This window comes from Chrysoperla carnea, chromosome X (assembly GCF_905475395.1).
Source record: "Chrysoperla carnea chromosome X, inChrCarn1.1, whole genome shotgun sequence".
In the NCBI taxonomy this organism is placed as follows: domain Eukaryota; kingdom Metazoa; phylum Arthropoda; class Insecta; order Neuroptera; family Chrysopidae; genus Chrysoperla; species Chrysoperla carnea.
This window is the reverse complement of record NC_058342.1, coordinates 18,334,103-18,358,215: the sequence shown is the minus strand read 5'-3', so window position 1 is coordinate 18,358,215 and position 24,113 is coordinate 18,334,103. Positions and strand designations below refer to the sequence as shown.

General features: G+C 29.5%; 1 protein-coding gene across 2 annotated transcripts in view; it reads left to right on the top strand.

Annotated features, from left to right (window-relative positions):
• LOC123302565 (neuronal acetylcholine receptor subunit alpha-7) overlaps positions 1-24,113 on the top strand; it is a 168,029-nt gene that overhangs the window by 69,054 nt on the left and 74,862 nt on the right. The window contains exon 3 of one of the 2 annotated variants that reach the window (XM_044885535.1): positions 7,313-7,357. The exons of the other annotated variant lie outside the window; for it this stretch is intronic. Within the exon in view, the coding sequence (XP_044741470.1) occupies positions 7,313-7,357 (45 nt within the window). The remainder of the gene's footprint in view (positions 1-7,312; positions 7,358-24,113) is intronic. 2 annotated transcript variants of the gene reach the window in all.

Below are 24,113 nucleotides of genomic sequence, written 5' to 3'. Positions count from 1 at the left end.
TCAATATGGTGACTGTAAATAGACTTTTCTGCAACCTATGCGAGGTTCTGTAACTGTGCCCTAGTTTTTATACCATGTACATATGAAATATATCATAGTATATTAAGTTTAGTACCAAGTTTGTAACGCTTAAAAATATTGATGCTACTAACAAAATTTTGGTATTGGTGTTCATAAAATCGCCTAATTAGTCCATTTTCGGTTGTCTGTCCGCCTGTCTGTCAACACGATAGCTCAAAAACGAAAAAAGAAATCAAGCTGAAATTTTTGTAGCATGCTTAGGATATAAAGAATGAGGTCGAGTTCGTAAATGAGCAACAATGGTCAAATGGGACTTGGGTCCGTAGACCCATTTTGTAAACCGTCAGAGATAGAACATAAGTTTAAATGTAAAAAATGTTCCTTATAAAAAACTAAAAAACTTTTGGTTAAAAACATCACTGTTTGCCCACGAGGGCGCAAATTAAATACAAATTTTATAGTATGTATTATATGGGAATATCAGTTATGAATATGTGGCTATCTAAAAGTGGAAATCTTTCTTTACTTGCGTGTCGTCAAAACACAAACTATTACGTGATCAAAACTGTCTATACATGGTATTTAAACTATTAACCCAATTGTTTGTTATCACTTGATTTTAGATATTATAGGTACCCCAGAGCAATAGAATGTATAGGCCTACTTTATTTCATTCAGGGTGATGAAATAAAGCACAAAGAACTTGATGTTGGTGGGCCAATTATATTTTGGAAGAAAAATCTCTTTTTTTAAATAACTGATGTGGGCAAACAAGCAGACGACCTCTCTGACGTTAAGTGGATCCTTCGCCTATTATACCACCCAATGTGTCTTACTCACTGAAACTCAAACGCAAGCTTTGAAATGCTTTGCCCACTTCGAAGCTTAAGATTTTTGGGCCACTATGATCTTCTTACTTCTATAATAAAATAACACCCTGCAGAGGGTCAGTAAACTGTAAAGTAATTTAATTTTATGTGGGGGAACGGGGTGCCTGTTTTAACGAGGGTAGGTATTAACAGTCCTCTAGGTCTTAAGCTATGCACGGTAAAGTGCTTACTTCAAGGTTTTATCTTCGGGCGATGCTGACGAACAAGTCACAGCACGTGAGTTGCCCGACATGTAGTGTTGTTTAGAATACAATATATTAATTCAAAATTATTCATTAATAATTTTTTATGTTTGAAAAGTATCTCTGGGCTTAGTATAAACCATATGCGTGGGTTAAGTATTAACCTGTTAATATTTGCCGCCGAGAAAGGTGTGATGGTTCAAAATTGAAAATTGTGTTTACCTATTTTTGCAGAAAAAGGAATTAAAAACGCAAAACAACTAGGTGCACCACTACTAAACGGGTGTATGAGCTATCGGTATAGGAGGCACAAAATGCTAATCGAAAATATAGGGATATTGCAACGGAGCCGGCTTGAGATTCATTGTAGAGCTTAATAATCCTAGACTGATTTTCAAAGAACAACAATAACGTTCTCTGGTCGAATATTTAAAAAAAAAAATACCTCTATTTACTTCGGATTGGTTCCAGAACAACGTAGATCTCTAACTTAAGAAGCAGCCGTTGATTCATATATTTCTTTTCCGAATAAAACAAAACAACTGAGCCGAACTGCCAGTTTGAGACGGTGCAACTCTTTTAATTGAACCAACGTTCATTCATTTTTGAAAATAATTCATTTATGGAAATTATTGTTAGATAGTATTATTCATTTATGTAAATTCACTTCAGGAAAACATATAAAAAACGCTTAAAAATCGCTTTTATTTGAGGTCACTATTCAAACATTTTTATAATTTTTCTGCCTCATTAATTATTCAGTTGGAAATTTTTTAATAAAAACTAATGGATTAAATAGAAAGCTTTTAAAAAATCTTTATTTTTAGCCTTTTTGTTGTGCATTTTTAGCCGTATTTTGCATTGTTTTTTTCCAGGAGTATATTTGTTCTTGCTGTTGTCCTAAAAACAATCCTTGTGAAATTCCCGTGGCCTTTAAAAGTCTCTTATTATTTTTAGAAAAGTTGAATTTTTAGATTATTTTAGCTCAATTAATGCAAAAATTTTTTGTGATTTTTTCGTAATATTTAGTTCTTTGTTTGAAAATATAGTCAAAAATGAAAAACAATGCTATGTAATAAAATTTTTTAGCTTGTTAAAATTTCACAATAGCCTTTAAACCTACAAAATCCCAAAGAGAAAGTTTAAAATACGCTTTGCGCTTTAATAAAAAAATCTCGAACGAGATTCCATAAAAAATCATTCTAAACAATTATGAAGAAAATAATAAGTTTTTATTAAAATGTTTAAACAAAGTTTAAATTCGAAAGTGTCCAATTTGGTTTGACAATGCATAAATTGGCCAAAAAAGCTCGTTTTAGAATGCGTAGAAACATAATCTATAGAGAAATGCATAAGCTTTCGAATGCTTATCAAAATTATGTTTGCAACTCGTGTATGCTTCCAAAGGTCTTAGAAAATTATAAGATAGTTTTTCTCATCTTTCCATTCCTCGAACAAAAGCGATGGGAGGTATAAATAAATTTTCAGGTTCGTATTCACAAACTTCCAAGTACAAGCTTTTGAGTGACTTTTAGATGATCCCTGTTAGACTATTTTATTCGAAGATACAGCTTTAGAATAAAATAATTCGGAATTTTTTAAAGGAGTAATATTTTAGAATTTTGGAAAGCTCGAAATTTCGATCGTTTAACATTGTTTTTTAGCCTTGAAAATAGGTATTCTTGACTTAAAAATAATTCATGGGCTATGGAAAATGGCTGAACTACTAGAGTAACATATAATATAACTATTTATATAAATTTTTTTAGTATAATTTAGTAACCTATTAATAATTTAATTATCTAAAATGAGTTTAATAAAATATAAATATAATATTAAAAAAATCTAAAGTATTTATTTGAAATGACGTACATAAACAATAAACAGGATGATTTTTTAAAAATGTTTCCACCTAATTTTTACACAAATAAATTCGAATATAAAAAAAAACAGTATAATACGCGTTTTCTTATTTTCGGGAGGAAGTGAAAAATAATTTGTACACTTTTTTGTTCTTTTAAATGGAACTGCCTATTTTTTTAAAAGTATATTTTGATTCTTTGTCGAAAAAACAACCTTTGTCTAAAAAATATTTATCCAATACATACTTAAATTTTTGGAGTTTGAATTCAGGAATTTTAAAAAGTTTCAACCAAAAAAATATTTAGTTTTGAAATTTTTTCTACGTTACTTATTCCTACAGTTTTTAACCTTATAAAACAAAGTTATTGAAATAAATACCAAATAAAAAGTTTTATTTCGAGTATCGTTCTATTTATTTCAATAACTATGTCTCAACTCGAAGTCAACAAAAATTCATCCTTATACTTATAAAACAGTAAAGTCAGGTAACCAAAATTGGCTTTTTTTGCGGAAAAGAATAAAAAAAACGGATAGTTGCATTTAAAAAAAAAAAAAAGTTTTCACCTGGAAGACGCTCTTGGAAAAAACTCCACGTTTTTTCATTCCTCCCGAAAATAAGAAAACTTTACCTTTTTTTGGTATTCCAATCGAGTTTTGAAAAAAACAAGGTGGAAACGTTTTAAGAAATCACTCCGTATATACGATGTCGATGTCGATGTAAATGACTATTAGGGGTTAGAAAATTTCTACATAACACGTAATGTACATATAAATAAACAGGTGTTAAAGAGAAAATGATATTTTCATAGATAATAAATATCATAATATCGTTCATATAAAAGAACATGTTTGACGTCACTTACAATTTTACGTTTTACTTTGAATGTTCAAAATAAAAAGAAGAATAAAGCACTATAAAATAAAAACAATGGGATGCGTTCATAAAAACACTTAAACAATTGATAGCACAAGCAATAGAGAAATTAATTCACTCTGATCTCAAAAATTTTACCAACTCCCTAAACATTTGGAAATATATAAAGTACTTCTCATGTGGATATTTGGGAAAATTGGGAAATGAAAACGAAAGCAGTTTTCCCCCAACAACTTGAATGCTATACATTAACTGAAAAAAAGCTGTAGCTGATTCAATTCTGCATATTTTGATTTTTTATTAAACTTGATAGAGTCAAAATTGACAGAGAAATGTTGGTTTTTACTCTCTAAAATTGAAATAGTGAGAAATCACTTTTTTTTAGTGAATATTCACTATTTAAAATAGTCAAAGTATACTACTAATAAATGGTGAATATTCACTAATTGAAATAGTGACCAAGTCAGTACTGAAATAGTTGTTCATCAATTATTGAAATAGTTCAATTTTTATAAATAGATTAATCAAAATGACATTTTTAATGATTTAAGAATTTTAGAATATTTATTATTTTAGAGGATACAATGTTTTACGGCTTCACATTCATGCCGTAAATATAAGATTCTAGAAAATTATAAAAATTACGCATTTATTATGTTAAGAACTTGGTAGAATAATATCACAACTTCATAAGCACAAGTTTTGACAGTGCAAGTCAAATTGGTAGTATACATGTTAGGTTATATTATTCTATGCAGTGCAGTTTACTGCATTATCATTTCACTCTTTCGGTAGTGAATTCAGGAGTCAAGAGCTCATGTAGTGAAAGACTCACTAATTTAATAGAGAATTGAGAAGTCACTATCTCAAATAGTGAAATTTTCACTATTTTATTTTAAGAGAGTACGGTAAGTAAGTTTTTCATGTTATTATATCAGCGTAAAACCTCAAATTTACCAGATTTGTACGGATAAATAACAAAGAGATTGCTTTTCGTCCGTGTTAAAAAAATATTTTCCGAGAATCTCGTTTTTTATTTCTCGTTTTCCGGAATGTCATTTTTTATTCGTTAACAACTTTAATCGAATTATTCTACGATTAATAATGAAAAATGGAATATTATTTAGTAAGAGACCATCAAAATGATTTGTGTTAGATGTCAGTATTGTGATAATTTACGGATCTACGTCACAGAAAAAGCTTATTAGTTTTTTTGGAGACAAATTGCAACATTTAATGAGCCGTAGATTGAAACCATTATGAATGATTCTCTTTGTCATTTTATGAGATATATCGTGACATATTCTTCGATTGAGTGTACAGTTTTTGAGTTATCCGCAAAAACTGTTCAAATTTGGGGTTTCGCGTATATCAACTTATATTATAACAGGAAAAAAGTACTTATCGTAAAAAGTAGCATAAGTCACATATGTCAGCCAATTTTGGTGTTAGAAAAAGTACAGAATTACGTCAGGTGCAACTTCTACTTTTTTCAGTTAATACTGCCTTTCAAGTTTTTAAAGGAACGCTGTTTTTTAAAATTCATTTTTGATTTTCTAATTTTCCAATAGCCTCACGTGGTGGCGAATTTGCAATGCTATCTTTATTTCCATCGAGTTTCCGAAATTTATGAGCTCAAAATCTGGATTTCTTGTTCTATTATTGGTACTAAGTAATAAATTTGTCTGATGATGTAGTTGTGCATTTAATAATTGTTTTAGTGAATGCAGCCATTTAAAATGAAGAGACCAGTCATTAGATTACAAAATCAAACGAATTTTATGCTGGATTTGTACAATTTTGAAAAAATTCCTTAATTTTATTTTAAAACAATTGATGTTTAATGCTGCGCTCGACTCTTTTTACCACAATTGTTTGTATTTTGCAAAAGTTTTTTCCAAAAGAAGTTTGAGATTCTTTTCGGAAAAAAATAAATATATATCGTCGAAACCACCATTCGAATCGTACGAAATTAATTCAAATTTTCATGATTCTTTAACAAATCGAAAGACTATCATCTCATTTTTTATAAAAAATTGTACAAACCCCTCTTTAAACAATATCGTTAACTCAGATATTGCATTATACGGTTTATTTTACGTTACGTTAAGTGATTTGATTCTATATAGCGTATTCAATTTGCGCTGAATGTTTACCACACGCGCACCCTTGCCTCACAAATATTGAGGCAACGGGACTCGCAATGGACGGCGACGATTGATAATTGTCACATTGTCTGTATACAGGATGGTTTTTTAAGTTGACATATGCTTGAAGCTCAAAAAATAAGTTTTATCGATAAGAAAGCTTAAAACAAAAAATTTTGGTGGTATATGGGTTTTAAGCTCACTATACTCCATAACTGGTAATCGATAGATGAACACTGTAAACTAAAAAAGTTTTTATTGATTAAAAAAGTAACATTTTTTGTTCGAAACATTTTTCCGCAAACCGTCGAAACTTTTCAAAAGACCATTTTAGTTTTGAATTGAATGAACAAACGCACAAAAAATTTAAATTTGCTAAATTTGTGCTATCAACTTACTGTCTTAACTATTCGGTTGACAAAAAAATGTTTTCGTATTTTTAAAGAACAACTTTCTTATTTAAAGCGTTCATCTAATGTGTGTCAGTTATGAACCAGAGTGAGGATTAAGTTGAACCTGAAGATCGAATTCGATGCCGGTTTAAGATGCGTCCTTTTGAAATTAATATTTTGGTTTCAAGCATTTTCCTCGATTAAATTCATTTAACGAGCTTCAAGCATGTGTAAACTTAAAAAATAAACCCTGTATGCGGTATGTGTGTAAAGGGTGGCAAATATTAATTTTTCCTGGAGCAGCTAAATAGCCAGATCATGTCTTGTGGCAATCAAACACTTTTTAGTCTTTTTTTTAGTTCTATAAATTTGCTTTGTCTCTTTTGACTTTTCCCTGGGGTACTACGCAGTGATGGATTAATCACTAGGTAGAGTAGGCAACTATCTAGAGGCCCTGGGGAAAGGTATAAAAAGAAAAGACAAATTTGTAGGAATGCTGTCAGGTTGATTTACGAAGACTAAACAAAAATCTCGTCAAATTGTCACATTGCTTGGGTTCTCCGGATAATTCCATTGCTTATGGACTCCCACATGGATTAATCCGGCACTGCTTTTACGTTTGGAATACAAATGTTGACTAAACCTATCTCGTTAAACCTTCCGTGTTTTTCTAGCCTTCATGCAGCATCCTGCACAAACCGAATACGTTCTTAATTTAATGTTAAAATACACCAGAAAATGCAATAAATTAATTAAACATCCAATCGTTACATCGATTGCCCTGAAAATAAAATGCAAGTCACTGTATAATGATAATATAAACACTAAATACTAAACATTTAAAATAAAAGTGCAAGAAAATTAAAAAAAAAATGGCATCGTCCGTGTCAAATTTAACACGTGACATGTATTCAATTACATTCTCTTTTTTCCCATTGTTTAGGACGAAAAGAATCAGATACTAACTACAAACGCGTGGTTAAATTTGGTAAGTGCATTAACGAAATAGCGGACGCAAGATTATTTGTGAAAATGCTGATGGCCTGCTTTTGAATATTTCAAAACAAAACAAATTTTTTTATAATATTATAACAAAAACTATGAATTATTCAGGTCTGATAAATAATTGTGTTGTAGAAAAGCTCAGCTAATTTAATTTAAACAAAACAATATATTTAATATATATAAAACAAAAAGTTCGATTTTAACAGGTTAATTTGCTCAATATATTTTAACCATCGCTTATACATTTTGATATTTTTTTACATCAACAGTACAGTCCAAAAATTTGACTTTTTTTAAACATTCAATCAATTCTAGATTAATTGTGTGGTTCTAAAATTAATTTTTGTGCAGTTCTAAACATTTCTGTAGACAAATTAAGAAGAGTGTAACTTTAGTTATGTACAGAGCTTGTTGTTACTGTTGGTTCGCTCAAAATAATGTTTTTGCATGAATTTATTCAAAGGCAAAAAAACAACTAGAAAAAAGGAAGATTTCGGCATCTAATTTAAAAAAACCCTACTTACGCGCAATCTTAAAAGTGTTAGGGTTGCATTAATTACACTATGTATACATAAGAAAAAAAAATTTTGGCCAATAGCTCGGAAACCATCAACCTTTATGAAAAATAGTTTCAAACAAAAATTGTCGGAAATTTTTTTTCCTAAATAAAATGTAGAGTCAAAAAATTTGATATCTCCAGGTATTTTCGGGAAAAATGGCCAAATATATATATTTATATGCTAATCAACAATATCTTGGCACTAATTTTGAGTGAACAATTTCGATATATTTAGCTGCTTTCAAAACGATCAATTTTATATACATTTTTCGGTAATTATCCAAATATTATATTCGAATTTTGTGTAAAAAGTTCTGAATTTTGTTACCCGGGGGTTTTTGAGTTCCCTGATTGCGAATATAACGATAAAAAAGATTCAGAGCGCACGGAGGTGATTTTGACATATAAGGTATTTTTTGTAGTTATCTTGAAGATGTGGTTGTCGAAAATTAGTTTTAAAATGTAACAAATTTTGTAAACACTGTAAAGGTTGTGATTGTTTAAATTCTGAGCAATCTAGTTCTGATAAGAATCTTGATGATATTTAAAATTATTATCAGAACTATTGCTTCACGACATTCGATGATATAGATAACGAGATGAAGGTGCCTAAATTTTACACCGGCCAAAGACCGAGTAGTAGTTGCTATAGGCGACGTCGATACCAGGGCTAACCGACCTCCGGGTCCTTTCTGGAATTTTTTTATCGTCATATTCGCAATTACCGAATTCAAAAACCTCCGAGTAATAAAATTCAGGAACTTTTACACATAATTCGAGGAAAATGATTGGATAATTCAGGAAAAAAATATAAAATTCATCGTTTTGAAAACGGCTAAATATATCAAAATTGTTCACTCTAGCTACATTCTTTTTAGGAAAAAAAAATTTCTAACAACTTTTGTTTGGAAATTTTTTTTATAAAATCAATTAATTTCAATATATTGTTAATTAGCATATAAATATATATATTTACCGATTTTCGGGAAAATGGCTGAAGATATCAAATATTTTTTATTCAAAATTTTCTTTAGGAAAAAATATTCCCAACAATTTTTATTTGAAACAAAACTTCCTTATGTTTAGTTGTTTTTTTTGCCTTTGAATAAATTCATGAAATCGCTTATTTTCAGTTATTTTGGACGGCCCATATCCTTTTTATCCGTTTAAATTAAATAAAAAAATATGAGTGAAGGTACAAAAATTCGAACCCGACTGAAATTAGGTAGAATTGTTCAAAACACCATCCTTAATGAATTCTAAAAAGTCCTCATCGATCCGAGATGCGGAAAAAAATTTACGCTTCAAAGGTCACAAAAATGGGTTTTTCGTGATTTTCAGCAAAGTTTTATTATAAAATTAGTTCAGATGAAAATTGTAGATCAGGTAATAAATTAAATATAAAAATGTCTGAATACTTATTTTTCTAAACCCACCGTTTCTGGGATATAATGATTTAAAAAGTTGGAATAGTTACAATCGTCATAATATGTAAAAGTACGCCACGCCACGTACATCATTGAAGCTAGAATAAAAGTAAAAATATTTTTCTATTGGTCAGTGTAACTTACATATATACAAATTTTACTAACATATATCCGTTAGATACGTAGTCATGGTAGGGGCAATCAAATTGACGCCAGCCCTTGCAGTGGATAATTTTAGTGTAAAGGTGACTTTTATGAGTAATTTTTAATCATTTACATATAAATGATATAGTAAATGCCCAGTTAAAATTATTAAAATTTAGCAATTAATTAAACTTGTTGAATTCGAAATTGTGCAAATAAGATACGAAATTGTATAAATAATATTTTTTAAATGTAAATTCACATAATTACTGATTTAAATTTGTTAGAAAATATTATTAAATTTGCAATGTAAGCCATAGAATTATATGTTTATCCATAAAATCATATGTCGATTACAACTCTTCCAACTTTTTGAATCGTTATATCTGAGAAACGGTCTTATCTTAAGATCTTAAACGGTATCTTAAGAAAAAAAGTATTGAGACATTTTTTATATTTAATTATCTGCTCTACGTCTGAACTAATTTTATGATAAACTTACCATTCCTTCTCGCTTTCGTGACCTTTGACCTAGCGTAAATTTTTTCCCACATCTCGGTTCGAATAAGGGCCTTTAAGATTTCAATTATGATGGTGTTTTGATCAACCCTACCAAATTTCAACCGGATACAAATTTTTATGCCTTCAGATGTTTTAATTGACCGGATAATTTTCTGTCTGTGAAAACTGGAAAACATGATGGCAAGTTAGTTATTGAAATAAAGACTATAATACTCGAAATAAAATATTCAGAAATTTTATTTAAAAAATATAATTAAAAACTTACATTTCGCTAAATATCGATATTTCGATTGCAACGCAACCATCGCCAGTAGCTAAATTTATTATTAACACATTACAAACATTCTTTACAAAGTTAAAAATAAATATGTAAAACATTACCAACAATTACAATAACACTTAAAATATAAAAAATTATCACAAAATAAATAAAAAAATTATTTTTTAAGACCACCAAACTTTTTGTAGCATTTTACTACAATTTATTTAGTGGGTTTGAAAAAGTCCTCTATCAACCATAATTTATGTCAATAAGTCCGATTAAAATTTGGTATCGCTTGTGAAATGGGTGTGTCTAAGTTCGCTATAACAGACGACAATTGTTTAATTCAGAGTCAGGTATAAGATTGTTTTCCGTACTTAAAATTTGGTCTGCAATGCAAGATTTTTCGATTCGATAATCTTAGATATCGCTTTTATGTTTCTTTTTGCAAGTAACCATTTATTGTATTGTGAATTTGAACAAGAAATTTGGTAGATACCCGATCTCTGTGAGTCCGGAATTGGATCCTTAGTTTGACCCAAGACGTTGCTATTTCTGAGATGTAAATATAATTTCTTAATATAAATGTATTTATTTTTAACTTTGTGAAGAATGATTGTAATGTGTTTGTGTTTTATATGAATAAATTTAGCTACTGCCGATGGTTGCGTTGCAATCGAAATATCGATATTCAGCGAGATGAAAGTCTATTATATGTTTTTAATTTTAATTTTTCATAGTATCGTGGTATTTATTTCAACAACTATGTCTCAACTTGAAGTCAACAAAAATTAATCCTTTTTACGTTTTCATATTAATAATAAATGTATGCCACTTTGAAGCATTTCTGTATAGATTTTCTCAACATTTTTACAATTTTTGCAGCTCCTAGAAATGAATTATCACTAATTTTTTGATATTGGAACGAAGTTCAATATCGAATTTTACACATTGGGTGTGATCTCACTGAAAAAAAATGTGACATTTTTTCCGCCACAAAACTTTTTTTAATAATTTAACTTTTTGATGACATAATGAAGATAAGAACTAGTAAAACTCTTCTGCAGAGTATCCTACAGAGTATTTTATTTCTACCCAATTTCATAAAAAATTAGTCAAGAAAAAAAACGGCTCAACTGCAATAAAAAATTACTTTTCGAAATTTCCAACTCCAGTAACAGAGATTATTTATACGAAGTTTTCGATTGATTAAACGAAAAATATAGTAAAACTTCACTAAAAACGGATTAGGATTCACTTAAAAACTCAAACCATAATTTATTAAAATTATTTTTTCATTACCATGCGTCAGATTTTATATTTGCATACACCTGGGAAAACAATGGTTATTGACAAAATAATTTTTTTATTTATGTCGATGCAATTGTTAATTATCTCTTATTAATTTTATTAAATAGATACTATATATAGGGCAATGTGTAGTACCAGGAATCAAAATTTATGTATATTTATTGAAATTCATGAAAATCAGGCATATTATATTTTATGTGTATACATATATCAGAGATGGTTGGATTGATTGAATACTCTGTACCTACTGTTCACTGTCAAAACCCTGTGCGATCTACCAATTGCCGCAAAGTCTATCAAGAACTCTTTTGTTTAGTTCTTATGCGTCTACCGTTTACCCGAAGAAGTAAGAATAAATTTCAGCTAGTGGTCTTCACAAAATTTCCTCAACAATGCCCCTTGTTAAATAAAAGCAAAAACACTTTGCCTTACACATACTTTGAACAAAATAAATGGCCATCGAATAAAGGTAATCTCACTTCGGGTTATTAAGCACTTTTAAACAGGAATGATTCACTCATTTACTATTTATTTGTAAACACGCTATGGCGGGAAATATTAGTATTAAGCGTCTTACCAACTAATAATAAAAAGCACTCAGAAATTCCAAACTTTTGACTTCACTTTGTAAACCAAAATTGAATGCATATATTTGTAATATTTAATAGACATTCGTGAGGACAACTGAACAAACGTCACTAGATTCACAGCTTGCCTGACCCACCAAAATAGGTGTTTCAAAATTATCTGAGTTTAAAGTTGTAGAGCATAAAATTTTCTATCGATTTGAATACTTTTTACTTTATTTCGGCTGTTTCGCGTGGGGCAATAGAGTGATTCAAGGTATATTGTATGAGGGGTAGGTATTACACATTACCCTATATATTCAAATAAAACACGGTTGGATGCGTGGGATTATATGATTATTGGTAAAAACAACTCTGACTAGTTTTGAATGAATAAAATAATCGTAGGTGTATGTTTGTTATTATTAATTTGACTCGTATGAAGAACACTTGTAGTTCATAATACCATCGTTTTAATTAATTAATTTGATACGATATATTTATTTAATTAATTATTATATTCAGAGTCTTATAAACTAAACTAGTTGGAATGTCCGGAAACACCTGAATCAGGAATATATGATACGCTATCTAGATAATGCTGGAATGTTGTAGAACATTCGGGAACCCTTTGAAACATTTTAGACCACAAAAATTATCAAAGATAATAAATGAGAACTCTATGATTCGATTTTGCCCAAATTCCCTAGATCAATTTTTGTATTACATAAATACGTATTTCAACGACCAAGTAGTCATCAACAGTATAAATTAGCTATAAATAAACCTTATGTTATTCATTGCTAATTTGCAGATGTCACCAAATTGACAATGAGTAACATACGCTTTTTATATCTAATTCGTACTGATTATGTCTACTTGGTAGTCCAAATACGTATTTGTATAATACACAAAATGACCTAAAAAGTTCTAAATAATTCTTGACAAATCTGAAACATTTTAGATTGTCCATAAATGACAATTCTTCAAAAACCTGAAACATTCTAAATTATTCTCGAAAACCTAGAACATTTTAGTCATTCCACAGTGGTTCACAACATAAATGAAAACATCGAAATCGACTTGAATTTCCGATTGTAATGAAAACAATTATATTCTTAATTCTATAGCGTTTTAAACTCTTAAAGTAGTTCGGTCGTCACGTGGCTAGTCCAGATAATTCATTGAATTTAAATCTAGTCAAGTTAATTCATAGAAAGTTATGAATAAAAATAATATTTGTATCACGTAAATGTCTTTTAATAAAATATCGTAAAAAGATAAAATTTATACGTCAATTTCTTTTTGCATAAACAGAATCTGTGATAAATTTTCTTCATGATCAACTTTTTTGAAGGTCCATCGATTAATTTTTGTACAATTAACATTATTGTGAATCCTTCCATAAGGTTCTATGCTAAAAATCACAATTTTAAAATGAAATAATTCACAATTTTGCACTGCAAGACGCCCCAAAAATATGTTGATTGTGATCAAAGAACTTTCATACCGCAAAAAAGCAAAACATTCACCGTACTTGTATAAACGCTTAAAATGAGCCCTGTTAGACACCCAAATAGTTGAAGGCAATGTTACCAATTTTTAATTCTCAAACCCTCTAAAAAGACAATAAAAAAAAGCACTAAAAACCACTAGATAGAAGTTTTACCAGAATATTTTTGGATTTTTATCACAAAACTTTCAACCATTAAAAAAAAACGAAGATATTAAAATAAATTATTCGTCCACTAACAAAATTTTTTAGTAGATTAAAAAAGAGTAAAACCACTAGTTTTAGTGATATAACCACTGAGTTAGCAACACTGACGCAAGAATATACTCCCGACAAAATCAGCCATTTAGCATGCCTAATTTTCGCATCTAAAATTTTTTCTGGATCTCGTTTAAAACATGCTCCTGAACGTAAAAGTGCAGGTTGTCGGTGGATAACCCGGTAAGTTATTGTATAAACTATTTTTTTTAAACGAATAAGTAATATTGACCGAATCGCTTTGGAAAAATTTTATCTTATAATCTGTCCTTGATTTTAAGTGCTTGATTGTTAATTGATAAGAGAACCATCCAAAAAAAAGATTTTCTGTATTATATAGGCTAGAAGGGTGTCACTTTCACGAATCAATTCGAAATAAGGTCCAAACAACAGATAAATTCGAAAAATTTCATTTTCCATAACGCAACTCCTCGGAAAATTGGAAAAACGATTTTGCAATTTTTCCCGAAGCAATTGGGTCAATATTACTTATTTGCTTAAAAAAATTAGTTTAAACAATATTTCTTTACGTTTAGAAGCATGTTCAAACGGATCAAGCATACTATTGCCTTCCAAAATTGTATATTTTTAACAAAAGAAAAACTATCGCTTTTCTTTTTTTTTTTTTTTGTTTAGTGTATCAAATTTTCAAGCGATTCGATTAACTCACTCACTTTTTATACCATGTATATGAAATATGACAAGGTCGACTAAATTTAGTCCCAAGTTTGTAACGCTTAAAAATATTGATGCTATGAACAAAATTTTGGTATAGGTTTTCATAAAATCACCTAATTAGTCCGTTTCCGATTGTCTTCTGTCGTCTGTCCGTCTGTCATCACGATAACTCGAAAACGAAGAGATATCAAACTGAAATTATATAATATATGTATATATATATATATATATATATATATATATATATATACGTGCTAGAGACGTAAAAAGTGAGGTCGAGTTCGTAAATGAGCAACATGGGTCAATTGGGTTTTGGACTCATCTTGTAAACCGTTAGAGATAGAACAAAAGTTTAAGTATTAAAAATGTTTTTTATAAAAACAACTTCTCAAACAACTTTTCTTTGAAACATTTTTCGTAAACATCACTGTTTATCCGTGAGGGCGTAAATTATATAGTATGTATTATATATATAGTAGGATTATATAGGAATATCTGTTATATATGTCTTACATGTACGTATGTGTAATGTGACAAAGTAATCAACACTGTCTATACATGGTATTTCAACAATTAACTCAGTCAAATGTTTGTTTTCACTTGTTATAAAATCAACAATTTGAATTTTTTTAATATAAGTGCATATTTATTTAATAAAATTAATGTATAAATGCTAATCCGATATAATAATTCTGCAAACATTATTCAATAGTATTTATATAAACATATTTGTATAGACATTAATTATATGTATACTAAATAGTTATAACACGCTTAGCCTGAAGCATCCGTAAAGGACGTTCATTCACCAATTTGTTTTGCCATGTGCGCTCATAGGAAAACAGTATAATCTAATCACATTAAACATTTGACCTTGCATCAAATCATGTGTTGTTGTTTTTTTGATATGTTGTTTGCAATATAAAGGCAATGTTAAATCCAAGGTTTCGAGCTAGGCAAACGACCAGATCATGCCGAAAACTAAAATAACCTCGAAAAGTTTGACCAATTAAAACTGATCGGTAAAAATCGACATTGACCTGAAAGGACTGATTTTTCATCCAAAACTGTAGCCTTTATTTTTAAAGAAGGTTCAATTTTCAATAAGAGATCAATCCGGTTTTTATAGGATCGATAGTTTTGGAGATATAGCTTTTAAAAATTTGTCTACTTTTCAAGTTATATTTCGCAAAATTTCATCTTGTAAACCGTTAGAGATATAACAAAATTTAAATATAAAAAATCTTCTTTATAAAAAAATAAACAAGTTTTGTTTGAAACATTTTTTCTTACACATCTTGCTTAAACATGAAGGACAACATTTTGGTGCCCATTTTCTCCAAAACTATAAAACATAGTGATGTTTACGAAAAAATGCTCCGAACCAATGTTGTTTATTTTTTTATAAGAAACATGTTTTACTTTTGTTCTATCTCTGACGGTTCACAAGATGAAATTATGTATAAAATTGTGTAACTTGACAAAATAGACAAATTTTGAAAAGCTGTTTCTCCGAAACCATTGGTCCAATAAAAACCGGTTTCATCTCAAATTGTTGAAAATTTATTCTGCCTTAAAAATAAATATCATAATTTTTGCTGTGAATCCAACACTTCCGGGTCAAAATCGGCAAAAACTGAAATAAGGTAATAATTTTTGAGGTTTTTCTTATTTTTCGACATGATCCGGTCGTTTCCTGAGGTCGAAAAATTGAATTTAACATTGATATTACAATCAATATATCAATAAACAAAAATACCTGATTTCATGCAAAGTTGACCCTCTTTTCATATATAATTCGACTGAATTAGTATGTAAATAAATAATTTTAAATTGATAGAAAATGGGAAATTTTTTTGAAATTCTGTTAAATGTTTAAATAATTTTTAACTGATAAAAGTATATTCATCGATATTATTTTTGAGAAATATCGATTTATATTTTTCATTTACTCGCTTATAAAACCATTTTGTCACATTTTAATATTAAAATTCAACGAAATTAATTCGATAACAGCATATTTTTTCTTTCATCATTGAAAATCATTTTAACTTTGATTCTTTTATATTATCATAATTTTTGTAATTTGTATATTAACAATGAAAGAAAGCACGTCCTTAAAATAGTGAATATAACAAATTAATTACGAATTTCATTTATTACGAAATATTTATTACAAATGCTTATAAACAAAAACAAATAAATTCAGATGCGGAATCCTATAATACACATATTAGATAATATAACATATTACCTCAAATCATCATGAATTTGTTCAGAAGTTCTATTAATTTTCAATTTTCAATGAAAACTATTTAATTAATTTAACACTGTAACCCTGTATATATGAAATATATCAAGGTATACTAGGTTAGGTTAGGTTAGGTTATATTGGCTGTCCACGAAGGACACACTTAGGCTATTGAGCCCATTATTGAAACCATATATGTGTTTTGCCACCTTTCTACTGCTAATTTCATTTATCAGCTCCTCAATTTCAGAAGATGAGTGCACCTCCTCCATGCATATTTCATGCACTACGCCAGCCCATCACAACTATTAATTAAATTAATTTTTGTTGCGACGGCGGGAATCGCTACCCTAAGCATACCGCGGACGGAATTGATTACGCTTTAACCAACTGAGCTAATAGAGCGAAGGTATACTAAGTTTGGTCCCAAGTTTGTCACGATTAAAAGTATTGACTCCACAAACAAAATTTGGCTATAGGTGTTTTGCTAAAGTCCATTTCCGGCTGTCCGTCTATCTGTCCGTCTGCCCGCCTGTAAAAACGATAACTCAAAAACATCTTCTAAGCCGTTACACATAAAACGTTTAAATGCAAAATGTTCAGGGTTTTAGGTCATCTTCTAAACCATTAGAGATAGACCGTTTAAATGAAAAACGATTAAAATAACAATAAAAAGTTTAAATGTAAAAAATATTCCTTTTAAAAAAATCAACAACTTTTCTTTGAAACATTTTTTCGTAAATATCACTGTTTACCTGTGTTTACGTGTTATATGGGAACGTGTTATACTTACATGACGTAAAAAAACAAACGATTGCGTAACCTACACTGTCTATACATGGTATTTCAACAATTAACTTAGACATTTGTTTGTTTACACTTGTTATTTAGAAGTTTTGAGACCAGACTGAAACTATTCTCAACAAAGGCGCCGCCAGCCAATAGGCCAGAGGTGGGCAACATAAAACATGCAGAATATAATTATACGAAAAAAAAAATGGACATAGTGTTAATATTTAAAAAAAGATTAAACAGAATTTTTGCGCTTTTCCTACTCATTTGACTTTATTTGACATATTTACAGATGGTACATTTTTGAAGTGAAGCAATCCTAATAATTTTTTGAGCGTGATTACTTTTATTTACAAATATTTCTACATTATCTTATGTAAAACCTCCATCACCGCGTATTCCGATTACACTAACGGACGTTCCGACCGTTTTTATACTGCAAAACGCTCCAAAATTCAATTATATCATTCTATTAATACTTTCACAGAACCTTTTAAGTCCCGGACATATTTTTACAGTAGCATTTGTGTTTTCTTTCGTAGAATCAGTCAATAAAACTGGCTGAGCAGCGTTTAACAAACAGACCAGCGCCACAGCATTAATTAATATTTTGACAAATCATTCAAAATATAGCAGAGAAAAACGAGAAAATGGTAGTGTTTTAAAAATATATCTATTTTACCATTAATTTACCTGAAATGCGATTTGATCAAAGAAAATAAAAGTTGAGGTTCAGTAGAGTATTACATTTTTAAATTCCATGAATAGACTGAATCATTTTTAGGAATCTCAACTAACTGCCACTCTCAAGTCAAGTCGACTCTCTTAGAGAATGGAGAGTGTCCTTAGCTATGTTTTAAGTGAGTTTAGGGTGGTGTACGCGAAAAATTTGTCGGAGGTTTTTTGAATTTTGTTAATTTCACTTGGAAAGAATTTGTAATAAATATGTCGAAACCTATAGGTAGTGATTACAAAAATTGTTGGCCCTTAGCGCAGGATACGGCCGAAAAATGAAATTGAGTGGGGGGTCCTGAGTTTTAAGGCACTTATAGAAAAAAAATTTATTATTAGGCTTACTTAGGAAAATAATAAAAAATTTATGATTAGTTTAAAATATTTATGATTAGTTTTACATACACCTACGACAATCCAGTGGCTAAAAAACATATTGTAAGTGTATTGGAAATAATCAAACCAACATAAATAAGACATGATTATTTTAAATAAAATGACGAAATTAGATATTTATTTTGAATTTAATATAATTTTGATATTCAAATGTACCAATTAAGCCAATAACTTGACACTATTAAAAAATTTAATAAGCAAGACCGATCGATTGCTTTAGCAATCCTCTTGTGTAGCATTAAATACTTAAAAACAAACTAAAAAAATCAAAATAAAATCAAGCAAAACAAAAAAAGATAAATGAACAACATACAGTTTATTCGCAAAAGTGAATTAAAGTAAATCCAATACAAAATATTTTCTTTTTCAAGATTAATAAAAATTCCAAGCGAATTTATTTGAGAGCCACTGCTTGTAATAAGATTATATGTTATAAATGGGGAATAATTTATGATAGGGCGGGCTAAGATTTTTATTGCTCTTGACCTTATCTTAAAATGTATATAACATGGGCGATTTATTTTAAGTCAAAGCTACCATTGTTATACGTTTATTGCGTGCCATAAAGTTTATTGTGTGTCTCTTTATGCAAGCCCTCATTGCTCATAGAGGAATAAATGAGACAGGTATACGACTCTTCTACCTATCTCAGACTTCTAATAATAGTGAGATAGATAGAAAAAAATGTTGTCTCCCTGTCTTACTCGTATTATTGGTTGAAACTAGTTAGGGTACCATTGCCTTACTCGTATGTTAGATATAGAAGTCTGAGTGGCATCTCTAAGCTACGTTTGCTCATGGATGATATACAGTCCAGGCATGGGCGAGTTATTTTAAGTCCAAGCCACCATTGTTATATCTTTATTGGGTGCCATAAACTTTATTGTATGTTCCTTTATCCAAGATCGCATTGCTCATAGAGAAGGAAGCGAGACGGGTATACGACTCGTCACCCTATCTCAGTTTCTCTTATAGTAATGATATAGGTAGAAAAAAAAATGTTGTCTCCTTGTCTTACTCGAATTTTTGGTTGTCAGTGGTTAGGTTGTTACTGTCTTACTCGCATTTTAGATACAGAGGTATGAGTGTCTTCTGTAAGCCACGTTTGTCCATGCACGAGACAAGTCTGCGCAGTAAAAGACGAATTTTGGAAGGCCAACAAAGAATAAAGGAATAATACTAAATTTAAGTATTTGTTATATTCACTACTTTTTAACGGGCGCCTTAGGCATCTCATAACTATTTAGTATACAATAATAAACCAATATAAACATGTATGTTTTTTTTATAATCAACTTTAACTTGTTTATAATTAACAAGATTAACTTTTTTATAATAAATTATGTTTAGATAATATGTATGAACAAAATAATATATCTAGTTTATAATTAATATTTTCTAGGAAGAGATTATCATTTTCTAGGAAAATACAAATTATAAAATATATATAAATTCACTGTTATTCAAATAAACGTGATTTTCTAATACAATGTTTTAAAATTGACGTTTGTTCTTTTTATTTCGATACGGGCTGTACGCTCAATATAATAATCTCGCTTAGGGAGCGTCCATAAACTTTGTGGCTGAATTGGGATTTTGAAAAAATGGAAAGATCATACTACTACTGTGTCCAAAAAATAAGGTGACATTGTATTTATTTTGAAAATTCTTTATTTATTCTTCGAAATCAATTTCATCCCCTTCAAAGTAATCCCCTCCCGATGCAATGCAATTATACCAACGGATTTTCAAATCTTCGAAACACTGGTTGTATAATAGTCATTTTAGAAAATCCACCATTATGGATAAACGCGTCGTCTTAGAGTGGTCGAATTTTCACCTTTTTTTTTTACAGAAAATTTTGAATAGGACCAACCACTCACAGAAATTGTATTGCAATTAGCAGTGGCGGATTTACCAGCAGGCTGAGTAGGCTGGAGCCTAGGGCGGCAAATTTTAAGAGGCGGCAAATTTAGTTCATAAATTTTTTATTTCGATTGACAAAATTTAGAAAAAATTATAATACACACACAAAATACGAATTTCAAAAATTATAGAGGAATTAAAATATTCAACAAAAACCGAAATATAGTCCTATATACAGTGCTAAATAATAAATATCTCAAAAATAATAAATTTTAGAAAAAATGTATCCTAATGATTTAGAAACAGACTTAGTTCAGGAATGCGTACACTTTCAAAGCTACCTTTCATCTGAAAGAATTTCAATAAAACCAATTTCTGGATCATTAAAAAGTCTGTCTTTATTCCTGCGAGATCAGAATCTAGGAAGCATTTATCCAAACTTGGATATAGTACTTCGTATGGCTCTTTGTACACCAGCGACAAATTGTTCAGGTGAAAGAAGCTTCTCTTGATTGAAGAGAGTAAAGAACTACCTCCGATCGACTTTAAGTCAAGAAAAGCTAAACGCTTTAGCTCTCTTGTGCATAGAGTCAGAGCTAATAAACAAGATTTCGAACGACGATATAATAAATGATTTTGCGAATTCAAAGTGTCGCAAAATAGTATTGTAATGCTTTTATAGTTTGACTTGAATTATAATACTAACAAATAATTAAGAAAGGATATATTTATTATGTTGTTTTGTAACTGTAAGTGTAATAATAAATATTTATCAACGTTCGCCAAATCTAGATTTTTTGTGTAAGCTTTATTCCTATTACATAAGTATTGTATAGTTTTAACACATACCTTAACTTACTTTAAAATTGGTACATGTTTGAGATATTTTTTGCATAAAATATTGTTTTTTGATAATTCTTTGCTGTAAAAATAATCAAGGATCTAACACGGTACCATCGTTCTCGATGATACTAACCATACGGGAAAAGTTGATGTAATGAGGATAATGGAGCACAAATCATAAAGTTGCAATTTTATTGATAGATAATTGATATGATTGTGAACTAAGATATCAAAATTTAGAGGCGGCAAAAATTGAATAGCCTACGGGCGGCAAATCTCTAAATCCGCCACTGGCAATTAGTTTGAGGTTCCACATCAATTTTACTAGATTAATTTCCACCATCTTTTATTTCAAATATATACTTGACTTGGACGTACTTTGCAGACACATAATTCGATATTAATAACCATTCGAATAATTAAACTTGGAGATATTATTATAGTGATTTAGATCTCATACCAGTAAACAATTTTAATTAGTTTCTATGTATATGCATATTATTAATTGATCACAAAATGTCCGATATTAACTAGTAAAATGTTTTCCATTTAAAATGATTAAATTTTGAATTAAATTAGGGTTTATACTTCATGAAAATCTTATACTTGGTAGTAAGAATGGTTATTAATCTTTATACTTCATGAAAACATTTTTTTGACGCTTAAAAATGTTGATGCTATAAACAAAATTTTGGTATAGGTGTTCATAAAATCTCCTAATTAGCCCATTTACTGTATTAAGTTGAGCAACATGGGTCAATTGGATCTTGGGTCCGTAGGACCAATCTTGTAAACCGTTAAAGATAGAACGAAAGTTAAAATGTACAAAATGACCTCATAAAAAAATAAACAATTTTTGTTTGTAACATTTTTTCGTAAACATCACTGTTTACCCGTGAGGGACAAATTAGGCGTAAATTATATAGTATGTATTATATGGGAACATCAGTTAAGTGTGTGTGACATGTATGTATATATGGCTATCTTTCTTTACTTATATGACGTAAAAAAACAAAGGATTGCGTAATCAACACTGTCTTTACATGTATTTCGACAATTAACTCAGTCAATTGTTTGTTTTCATTTGTTAAATCATAAATATACATTTTTATAACCGCGTGCATGTAACAGATGTCGCAATCTTTCTAAAAAACCGTAAATGCAATTTTCTCGAAATGGTGCTTTTAAAATTGGCTGCATGATGAGTCGAGCTATATTTGATCGATTTTCTTATGTTCAGTTTGAGTTAATTACATTGTACTACATGATTTTCATGAGCTCATATGAGTCAACTATTATTTAAACTAGCTTAGAAAATAATCAAATAACACGCCGATGATAATTTTCGAAAAGGAAATTTTAAATTTTAACGGATATTTTTGAAAGTATTTTCTGAATTTACGGGCGGCTAAACAGTTTACGAAAGAATGATTCAAATAAGAGTTGTTAATTTTTTTTAAGGGTCAATTTTTACATTTAAGCTTTTGTTATATCTCTAACGATTTACAAGATGGATATTTTTTCATTTGATGAAATAGCAAAAAATTCCACCTTAAAATTGGCATATCTCGGTCTATTTTGAAGCTAGAAAGTCGAAAAAAAAATATACACAATTAAATCAGCTAGATTTGTTTTTGATACATAGTTGTTTTGTAATTTGTAAAAAACTGATTAAAACAACCAGCTACTCCCCGAAAAAGGGGGCTAGGCCATCCCCTGAGAGGCTGATTTTTTAATACGAAGTAATTACAACCTAATGTTCAACTGTGGAAAATTTCAAAAATGCATCAATTTTTAACAATTAGATATACATATTTAGTTTAATTGTACTTAAAGCTCAATCTATCGTTTTAAATGGAAAACTACTTAGTTTGATAGATACAAAGCGAGCTATTATCGCATTCAATTCTGTTACAAACCGATGATATCCGTTTAACAAATACACCCATATAATAGAAAATTACCCGGATAAATGGTAATCTTAATGATTGAATAGGTAATATACATTTATCAATTGTCGTTTATATGTGAGTTGTTTATGACGATCATGTTCGATGTTTCGGGTCTTGTTATCTTGATTTTAACATACAGTCGAGATTTCAGATCGCATCACATTTATCGACGAATGATCCATTTTATTGAAAATACATTAATTTTGTTGAAAATACACAACCGAGTAGAGTCACGACAATCGGGACTCAATAAAAACCAAGGGTATTCTTATTACTAGGAATATATTAATCCCGAAAAACCGTCATTGAGGATGCTTTATTATCGCATGGAAAATTTTTGCAGGATCTCGTTAAATCATGCTCCTGATCGTAAACGTGCGCCAAGGTTAATCAAGCAGGATATTGTTTAAACTAATCAGTATATAATTGAGGTCAAAATTGACAATTGTTTTTAGACACTTTTCTCTAAACCCTTCAGTTCTCGAGTAAAAAATTTGTAAAATTTGATAAAACGAGATTTTTACGATTTTCATCCCTGAAAAACTCTATGAACAAATCAGATTTTTAATGTATAAAAATTTTTATTCATAGTATAAAACTTACGCTACAGCATCCTGTTAAATTTTTGGTCTAATTGCATTTTAGTGCTTGATTGTTAATTGTTAAG